Below are 11,082 nucleotides of genomic sequence, written 5' to 3'. Positions count from 1 at the left end.
TCTATTAATCAATAATATAAGTCCAAAACAGGATATTTTTATACAACTGGGTAACTTTTGTTTGATAAGTAATTTGGTTTATTTTTCAAAGTTTAACTATAACCCTGCTCAGAAATCACATCAAAACAGTGCCTCTAAATAGATGAAGGAAGGTCATAATTGGGCAGTAACCATGAGCCTGTACTTAATATATTGAGATTTTACTGTATAATGGTACGTGGTTGTTGTTTCCATACATCTTAAACTATCAGAGCAAGATAGAATAAACCAAAAAAAATCTTGGAATTTTTCAAATTCTTCATTTTAAAACCACTAGAACATAATGTACAGAATAACACAACATGACAGCAAACTACTTTTCAGACTTGTGATCAGTGAATTACAACTATCCACTCCCCTACTAGTTTTGAACAAAGAATCATTAGTTGTTAAAAGGAAAATGATCTAAGATAATTTATAGTTTTCATAGATTACAACCTAATTCACAATCATAATATATTACAGTCTACAACACTTTGAAGAGGCCAGTCAGAGTTTTCAAATTGTAATCAAAAAGTGCCATATGAGGAAGTTATAGAATTAATAAAGTATAGACAGGGCTGATTCGTATTTCTCTACAACTCGCAATCATTAACTGAACTTTTTAAAAATATTTCCATTCAAGGGGGTTGATTACAATCTAATATTAACTGCCTTCAACCAACCAAAACAATAAAAAAACTTAGCTTAAAGATGCTTTCTTTACAAGAAAGAATCAAAAACCTCAATGCACAGGTTGATCCATGTCTAATTTAATGACTTTAAAACAGATACGTACTCCTACCAGTTCCTTATTTCTTTAGGATCAGTTTGATGAATAAACTTTAACTGCATACAAAAGCTCATCTAGATCAACCCACGCAACTCTCAACTCAAAAGTAAACACTGTCAATTGGTACATTGTAAGCATATACCAACACAATCTATAAAGTCAAAACACAGTTTATCGAGTTAACACATAAAACTGGAGTACTACTGAATAAGTTACGTACGAAGAATGCTTTCTTTTCAATGTAAGTTTAAAGATTACAACAAAAGGTATTAAGAAAACTGTCAAAGCATATCTTTGGATGAAATGTTTGTCGTGTAGTATGTTCAGGTTCATACAGAAGATGAATTACATATTAAAACCTTCAATAAAAAATATGATACAGATTAGTGAACATTTCAAGTAACAATTTTTCACCCTAAACAAAACAAAAAAAAAAACTTAAATATTGCTTACTGTCATAAAAAATCACAATTTATTTTTACAAAACATCTTCTATCACTACAAACAACTTTATGGAATTCTTGCAAGAGTCTAATGTAAAAATAAAAAAAATGGAAAAGTAAAGAAACCCAAAATGCAACACTAACAACATTTGGCTATTTCCTACTTTTAAGTAAGTTTCAAAACACTAACCAACTATTTTTCAGACATGTAATACTACAGCAAATTAATCTGAACTTTGATCTTCTATTTACACAAGTTAATGTTTTTTCTTCATCTACTGGACACTAGCTCTAAGACAATGGTTAAATAATAACTATCATACGAAACCCCTTTCATCAACAATGAAAACCATGAATGGCCCCCATAGAATATCATTATAGGAAACAAAATACTAGCAGCTCATTTTTTTTTAATTTTTTTTTGCATAAATATCAGAAAATCAAGATTTACCTTCTTAAACAAGCCCCATAACTTCAGGCAAAGTACAAAAGTGGAGGGAATTCAACTTTACATAGGTGTGCCAAGAATTTGGTGTAATTTCCTAAATTCAATAATGTAACAAATTATTTACTTAACTACAAAAGTTTTGCTTCTTACTTTACTGAGATCAAATGGAATGAAAGAAAGAAAATACATTTCCTCACAATGACAAAAGCAGTTGGTTTAAAACCCTTAGTGAAAAGGTTTCTCTTAACATCTTTTCAAGCAAGTTTTTTGTTTTCCAGAAGTGCTAGAAACAAAAGATTTAATATTAGAGGCAATATATATATATATATATGTACACACAGTACATAGATATTTACTCTCGAGTTGCAAACTAAACCATTTTTCAGTACCCCATCCCAGTATACTTTTGCACATTTTACCAGAATGCATCACTGCCACCTGATGTAAGACAAGAACTTCTGGCATTTGTTTCCCGACACAACCTTTACCCAACAGAATCCATGTTCTCCAATTTCATGTTCACAGCTTTAGGTCATTAGCTATTTTTGAAGCTATGTTTTTAAACCCGATGGATGTTCCCGAAATCCTCTTGAATCGGACTCCATTTAGAGAGAGCCGAGGCAACTTGCACACCTCAATCTCCCACTGAACGAGAGAATCCGAATTGGGATCACCATGCACGCACAGGAGAAGGTATTTTTCTCTCTGCTCATAGTCACAGTTGTTCTTTTCCAGAACTTTGCGAATTTCCTGAATTATTTCGTTTGGATCACGTGAAGAAGTGGTCTTCATACTCCAAGTGAACCTTAAGGAACGTGGTTTTACTTGGTCTTCATTCATGGCTCTAGAAAAGTTTGATAAAAAGGAACACAATCACTTGTAAGATTTCCTAGTTTACATACAACACACAGCTTGAAATTAGATAATTTAAAAGATACAGTGAGAAAAAAAACATTGTTCTCTCACAATATAACAAGCAAGCCCAAAGGATATCAAATAATTACTACCTGATGGTAATGTATAGGACTTCATATACGTATATACACACACACACATTTATTTACTCCAATATTGGAAAAATGAAGCAAAAACATTTTAGCCTTAGCACAAGATTTATAGACATTTTAAATTTATTTTCTTCACTTATCTAATTATTAAACTTTCACAAGTTCACTCAATCTTCCTTTATAAGAAAGAAAATCAAAATGAAAAATTCTATGCTAAATTAAAAGTATCTAATCAGCATTTGCCTTTAATATGTAGGTTTAGTACAAAGACAGTGTTTCACATTACTTCTTATTTACATCAGTATAGAAACTGTTCCACATTTTAGTGTTCTTTTTCTCATGGGTCAGCTACAAAATGAATGTAGTTTTGTTAGTCTCAGACATATTTTCAATCTATGAGGAATACAGACTCAAGACTAAGAGTGTCTCTCCCTTCTTTAATTCCTATCTCATCCCTGCTGTTGGTCATTAATTCCCATCTCATCCCTACCGCTTGTCATTAGTTCCCATCTCATCCCTACCGCTTGTCATTAGTTCCCATCTCATCCCTACTGCTTGTCATTAATTCCCATCTCATCCCTACTGCTTGTCATTAATTCCCATCTCATCCCTACTGCTTGTCATTAATTCCCATCTCATCCCTACCACTTGTCATTAATTCCCATATCATCCCTGCTGCTTGTCATTACTTCTTATCATGCATATCTTCTCTCTTATGATCCATGAGCAATAAACCAATGTACTCATCCTTCCACACATTAAACTCCAGTACTTCTAGTTTCTGTCGAGATCATTAAGCTCTAGTACTTCTAGTTTCTGTCGAGATCATTAAGCTCTAGTACTTCTAGTTTCTGTTGAGATCATGTTTCTAGTTTCTGTTGAGATCAGGTGACTGTGTCATCTTGAATTACCATACATATATAGATAGGATATTAAATAATCTATATGGCTTCAAACTACAGGTACTTTATATAACCTCTTTTCACTCTTGCCACATAAATCCCTTAGCCACTGTGGCTTACACACACATTTTATTAGCCACACTGCTTAAAGTATTTAACTTATGTTAGTGAGTATATTAGGGCTGTTGAATGTAACTATATTTGAAGTACTATAGTAGTATAATGAAGCTGTGAATTTAACTATCATATCTGAAGTACTATAGTAGTATAATGAAGCTGTGAATGTAAATATTATATTTGAGATACTATAGTAGTATAATGAAGCTGTTGAATGTAAATGTAGTATAATGAAGCTGTTGAATGTAAATAACTGTATTTGAAGTACTATAGTAGTATAATGAAGCTGTTGAATGTAAATATATTATATTTGAAGTACTACAGTAGTATAATGAAGCTGTGAATGTAAATATATTATATTTGAAGTACTATAGTAGTATAATGAAACTGTTGAATGTAAATATATTTGAAGTATTATAGTAGTATAATGAAGCTGTGAATGTAAATATATTATATTTGAAGTACTACAGTAGTATAATGAAGCTGTGAATGTAAATATATTATATTTGAAGTACTATAGTAGTATAATGAAGCTGTGAATGTAAGACAAGACATCTGTTATCAAAGTAACCACACCATCAACATTTATAGTATATAATATTTATATAAAACAGAAGTTATCTTCAGAAACTTTTTATGTTGTAAATGAATACAAAAACAAGACTAGACAAACTAAGTGACTACTGGTATGTAACATTGCACTGGCAATAATCATTAATACTATTTTACATAAAAATTTATGACTAAGACAGTGAGTAATACTTTGCTGCAATAGTGTAAAATTGTCAAAAACATGCACTGGTCTGTAAGAAACAAAAGCTCTGAAAAAGTCTTGATGTAATCTTGAATCATTGAACCTTAACAGTTTTCAAGTGGTCATGAACAAACGTCTTTTTTTCTGTATGCCTGGATCGTTATCATTATTGTTATTTTCTAGGACTAGCAGTTAAAAATATGATATTGGTTTGATTTCTTTTGACTTTCATTTTCTTGGAGCCTGGGACACCAACTTTATGGAACTCAGATCTGACCTAAGTAAGGCTATCTCTGATTGAATCAAATTAACCCTTCAGTGTCTCAAGAAAAAGTTCCCATTAAAAAGAAAAAAAACCTCAGGTATGTGCGGGATGCCTATTCTATACTGGCAATGCAGTTTTAACATGTAACGGTGAATGGGAAATTAAACCACAAAAATATTAAAATGTGTTGACAATTCATTGGGTGGTTTTAGTATTATGTATTTAAATGTGTGGAGGAATTTCTATTCTCAATGAAGACGACAAACAACTTCAGATAAAAGTTAATTTATTCAACCTGGTGTTTTGGCTTACGCCTTTTTCAAGGGTCAATGAATGTCACAGTTACCAAACTGATTTTAAATTAGAGTAACCCGAAAAGAAAATAGAACTACAACAATATAAGGGAACAGTACACATGAAGTGTGCTAAAAGTATTGTTAAATGGGTTAGAGCCACTGATCATAATGGTAGAAATTAAAAATATATAAAGAAATGATAAAAATGATGATTTAAAGTATTATAGGGGCCAGGTATTTTACCTGTTAATGGAAGGGCAGCTGGATTGAATCAAAAGAGATTTCTTAAATTTTCTGTCAAGAAAATTGTCACAAGTCTAAAATTTTCATTCGATAAAATGTCTCATCAATTGTGCCGTGTGCTTTGATGTGGTGGCTTCTTTGTTGTCAAGATTATTTTACAAAGTAATAAGGAACTTATATTCACTTTTGTGGCAAATCAAAGGTGTTTTAGGATTCGCCACATTGAGTTTAGCTTCGCATTTGCGAGTGTGGCGATCGGCTAGTGTGAAAAGATTATAACCCTCCTTACACTTCTAAGTAGGATAACAATCTAACTTTAAATACAGACTGCATGTATTTGGTCTCATTTCTAAGGTAATAACCTGTCACTTCACTGAGACAATCCACCTTGTGAACTTAACATAAACTAGAAGTTTTTACAGAACATTTATATATCTGTAACATGTACTATAGTAAAACTTTCATTGAAACTAAAACTTTGAAGTGATAAACTAGAGGAAAGGCAGCTTGTCAACAGGATCCACCATCGACTCTTATATGGCTCAATAAAAGGATATGACAGTAACTCTTATAAAGCACCCATGGCAAAGCATGATTTTATTTTTTGCTACAATAGGTCATCAGCCATTGAACTTGTATTCCATATTTCAGCATGCTAGCCACTGGGCTAGGTCCATCTAGCCACTGGGCTAGGTCCATCTAGCCACTGGGCTAGGTCCATCTAGCAACTGGGCTAGGTGCATCTAGCCACTGGGCTAGGTGCATCTAGCCACTGGGCTAGGTGCATCTAGCCACTGGGCTAGGTGCATCTAGCCACTTGGCTAGGTGCATCTAGCCACTGGGCTAGGTGCATCTAGCCACTGGGCTAGGTACATCTAGCCACTGGGCTAGGTACATCTAGCCACTGGGCTAGGTGCATCTAGCCACTGGGGTAGGTGCATCTAGCCACTGGGGTAGGTGCCCTGTCAGGTAATAATTTCAGAGCCAGACTCACCTCTTACTAAACTTTGAGGAAAGTTTGCTGAATAGAGAAGCTCTTCCACCAGGTGTACTGTAAGGGGAATCCTGGGTCTGGACGGACACAGTCCCTGGACCATTGTAAGCATAACGTCTTTCTCGTGTTTGACCACTATGGAAAGTATTGCGGTTAACAGTACCTCGAGGAAATGGTCTACTTGCTGTGGGCACTGGCAACACAGTTCCTAATGAAGTCTCTGCCCCACTAATTTAAAAGTACAAGTGATAATACTTAATTTAAATTAGAGAAGTTAAAATTGAATTTTACAACAAGATAAAAGTTCTAAAACAAACAACTGACAGTTTCTGTGAGAATAATATTTTGACAACATCTACTTCCAACAAAAACACTATGTTAGGTTTTGTAAAAGAACGATACATTTAGCTCGTCCCTAATGATATTTCAAATACAGAATTCGGTGAACTCAATTAAAAAAATCAATTCATAATTTCATTTTCCACTAATATCCTCATAAATTTTAATACAAATCTTATATGTTAATTAAATAAAAATTTGTTTTCAAAAACATCAAATATCTTAGAAAGCTGATAATCAAAGAATGATGCCACACACACCTGTACCTATATAGTGATTAAGTAAACCTCATTTATAACGATTATCTCTCACAAACTACTTATTTTAGGACAGACTATCTAGAATGATGTTGGTTGCAGTAGATTGACTTATTGGTAGCCTTGATATGCTGATTGGGAATAACAGAGCATAATGAATTCTGGGACTGTTTTTGAAATGCCCAAACTTCCCCGAATAAAACTTAATTATTCTCATTACATCTCTGCTGAAATCCTGATCCCATAGAACAAGATATAATCATTTTAAATATGAGGTTTTCTTTATAATCACTCCCTACTAATACTTATATACACCAATAATCCAAGGGCTCAGTGATGATGTTAATGATACCTCAATGATCATTAGTTTAATAACGATGTTTGAATATAAAAATGACAGAGCTTGAAATTAAATACTCATGACAATTTTTTGTTAATGAAAAAAAAAACTGATTTGTTTATCATATCTGACTTAGCTTGCTACAAGTCAGACCTGTAGTTATTTATTTTAACAGATGTGATATAAACAGAAATAAACTAAGAAAAAATATATTATGGAAAAATTAAAAAAACAGCTTAAAAATAGGTTATCTTATAAAAATTAAACATCTATAAAAAAAAAAGCACAAAAGCAGCTGCATTAGACTTTTTGGTGCAAGAAAAATGATAGTGTAACAAATTTAATACAATATACTTTCAGAAAATCTCACTTATATTGAAAGATATATTAATTAACCCTTTAAACCTCTCATACTATAAAATTATGTTATTAGCTCTATAATTATGCATCACACACACAAGAAGCTGTAAATTCAGTTATCAGGAAAGCAACAAAGTACTTCCCTTTTGTTAAAGCAGGCAGACATTTTTTGACCTTATGCATCAGAACAGCAAGGAAGTGGTTAATGTGTAGGTTAGTAATATATATACCTGGTTCGAAGTGGATCTCCTATTGATGTATCAGTGTAGCCAGTATATGAAACAGATGCAGACTTCGTGTGACCTTTTGACCTTGGAGTAGGTAAGTCATCACCCCTAGCAGTAGTACTGTTATAAATGTTTTCTTATTAGTTGTATAAACCGGAAAGTTGGCATGCAGTCTCCCAAAAAGGTTATTAGTTTTAGTATAATCCTTAAACAACTTTAATTACTTGTTTAATCTAACAAGTTTATATCATAAAAAGACAGGAAGTATCGTACATGCACATTTCCCTTACTTCAAATAAGAAGAAAAAGAAAGAAGACAAGTTTATTACTCCACACTACATGCATTCTTCTGGTTACCTTTTAACACCTCTCAAAGTTTAGAGAGAGAGAGAACAAAAGTTATAATCATTTGGTTTACACATTACACAAAACAATTCATGGATAACTGTAATATTTTAGCTCTGACAAGGCAATATCTTTTAGTAAGAAAAAATCACTTTCCCGATTAGTTACACAAATCAGGAATACGATGGTCTGTAACGTAACGTGAAATTCATCCAGCTTACTCTAGTAAATTAACATCAGACATGGGTGGCTTTACATCTTTATAGTCCATGATCATTACGCCATCATGAAGAGCCTGTTAAAATAATAGTGTTGGTAAACTAAGGAGGTAGTCTGCCACTTCTATGAATGAGCTGTTTTCAGAACACCTTCGGTCACTTGACAGGAACCGACACAGCTCCCGAGGTCTGGTGAGCACTCCATTTGTTTAATACCTTCTTCTTGAAAGAATGTATCAACAAGTTTAGCACAGGGAGGAATCATTATTACTCACTAGACTAAAGTAAGGGTGAATTACAGCAGAACATATGTTTTATAGGATATGGTTCCTTAATGTGTATGTGCCATTCTACATAATTTAGAGGTTAGTATGTCCAATAGTGCCCATACCATACTTCCACCACCACCACCAAATGAATGACTTTTCTCTATGTATACACATGTCATCTAGCTGCAGCATAAACAAAACTCATTTGCAAAAACAATATTCCTCTTTCAACCAGTAAAGATGAGTACCTTGTTGCAGGTGGAATGTACTTCCACATGTATCTGGCATACAGGCTGTATAAAGACATTTGATTCAGTTTTGACCAGGTAACCTACTAAAGGACAACTATTGATCGTCTGCTTGTCTTTTAATAGATGACCTCCCTTGGTAAAGGTGTACAAACAAGTGTTTGGAAGTGGATTCACATTCTACTAACGACGTGTTTAGGTAATTGTAGCCAATTAATGACGGCCTGCTTTGATTGGCAAGCTTCCAGCAATTCAATGGCTTTCTATTTGCGAGAAAAACCTAGATGTCTATATTCTTTGAGGGCAAGCCATGAATCGTAAACAATCTGGAGCTCTTTGGTCTCTGATTCAAAGCAAGAAATGAAACAATACTGTGTGAGAGACCACTACAATAAAGGTTGAATGATCCATACTTTGATACTACAAATCACATCACTGACAATAAACAGAAGGGTGGGTAGCATTACTTTGTAACAGTGACTTATCCTTAAACTGTTAAATGCACTAAGTGGTTATACTTACAATATTAAATTGCATATATTTTTTGCTTATTGAACAATCATGTAACAACTTTAAGATGACCTGTTGATTCATTTTTCTAATTTATGCTAAAGTGAAAAACAAGTTTTTATGTTTGAAGACGAGTACTGTTATTACAACTTTTAAAAAGACAGTAAAATGTTTCCCCTACAAATATCCAGCTGCTAATAAGCTGAAAACATTTTTTTTAAATTCAAGATTATGGCATGAACTATCAGCTATTTTTTGATAAACCAAGAATCAGGAAAAACCTGTTATTTTATCAATTTGTAATGAAGATATGAAGTTGAACTTCTATGGATGATTATACACTTTACAACCTTAACCAAACTTTTTCTGAAGAATTAAGTACAGGCCTCAGCTTGTCAATCAAAAGTCTCTTCGTTCATCATTGTTTCTTCCCTCAGTTTGTTATTTGGATGAAATAAATTTACACATTTTAAAATACAAGAAATGATTAGTTTTGTGATTTGTTTAATTTTGCACAAAGCTACTTGACGACTATCTCCACTAACTGTCCTAATTTTGAAGTGACAGACTAGAGGGAAGTCAACACCACCCATCTCCAACTCTTCAGCTACTCTAATCAAATAGTGGGATTTTACCATCACTTCTAAAATGACACCCACTACCTCAAAGTGCAGATTGCAATATATGTTTTTTGGCAGTAAGAGGGAGCAAACTTTGGATCCAAAGTCCAGCATGCTAACCACTGGGCCCAACAGGAACTGGTTTAAAGTGTTATGCAACAAATCATTAAACATATAAATAAATAAACACAATTATAAAACTCAAAAAATTAGCAATTTACCTTAAATTTTGAGTAGGTGTTTCATTAAACAATTATTCCACAAAGTTTGTTAACTACTTTTCTTACTGAACAACCATCACAAATGATCCAAAGGAACATAAAAAAAAATCAAAACCTATCTAAACTGTGAATTATCTTTAATAAAAAGTGAAGGAGCTTGAACATATCTTAAAAACTTGGAAGAAAGAAAATAATGTTTAGAGTAAACATATACTAAATTTGATCTAAAGGTAAATAAAAAGATATTGAATCAAGGCCTTGTTGGAGCTGTTTGATTACAACAATTGGTAGTAAAAATATCAAGATATATTTATGAAAAAAAAAAATAGGCTTAGCAGTCAAAATAAAAATGTATGACTCTAATGTGTTCTGTTGATTACTGAACATAGCTGGTACACAATTATTTTGTGCAATTAAATATATTTATCTTATCTAACACAGAACGGGTAAGAGAAAATCCTATTTTTTAATAGCACATATACATTTAGCTTTCAAAGTTGTTAGTTATCTTAAATACCAAAAATATCTTAAGAGGTTACAAAATACCTTCCCACTGCCGACTCAAGATCAACACTCCTTCCACTACTAGTACTTTTAATATCGTATGTTGTGCGCCTAGGGATGCCACTTGGAAGGTTTTTTCCTGGGGTAATATTTGATCCACCAATGTTGGAGGGTTTTCTCACTGAACCATATCCTCTAGAAGGACTAGCTGTTGTTCCTGGTGTACTTGGAGCAGATATATTTGAGCCTACCAAAACACATGTAAAGTCTTATACAGTTCTCTGAAAACTTTTTAATTTGTGATTTAAAAAGTTCCACTACATGCAGTAAGCTTTGTCAGTGGG

The 11,082-nt window shown here is 33.0% G+C and overlaps 1 protein-coding gene across 1 annotated transcript in view; it reads right to left on the bottom strand.

Moving 5' to 3' along the window:
* Positions 1 to 279: 279 nt before the first annotated feature.
* LOC106472999 (MAP/microtubule affinity-regulating kinase 3-like) overlaps positions 280 to 11,082 on the bottom strand; it is a 25,592-nt gene continuing 14,789 nt past the window's right edge. Inside the window, exons 6-9 of the mRNA XM_013933672.2 lie at positions 10,781 to 10,985; positions 7,807 to 7,923; positions 6,281 to 6,508; positions 280 to 2,546 (exon numbers count right to left, since the gene is read on the bottom strand). Coding sequence (XP_013789126.1) covers positions 2,222 to 2,546; positions 6,281 to 6,508; positions 7,807 to 7,923; positions 10,781 to 10,985 — 875 coding nt within the window. The 3' untranslated portion in view covers positions 280 to 2,221. The remainder of the gene's footprint in view (positions 2,547 to 6,280; positions 6,509 to 7,806; positions 7,924 to 10,780; positions 10,986 to 11,082) is intronic.

The sequence above is a fragment of the Limulus polyphemus genome, unplaced genomic scaffold (assembly GCF_000517525.1).
Source record: "Limulus polyphemus unplaced genomic scaffold, Limulus_polyphemus-2.1.2 Scaffold5800, whole genome shotgun sequence".
Taxonomy (NCBI): domain Eukaryota; kingdom Metazoa; phylum Arthropoda; class Merostomata; order Xiphosura; family Limulidae; genus Limulus; species Limulus polyphemus.
This window is presented reverse-complemented; position numbering and strand designations above follow the sequence as displayed.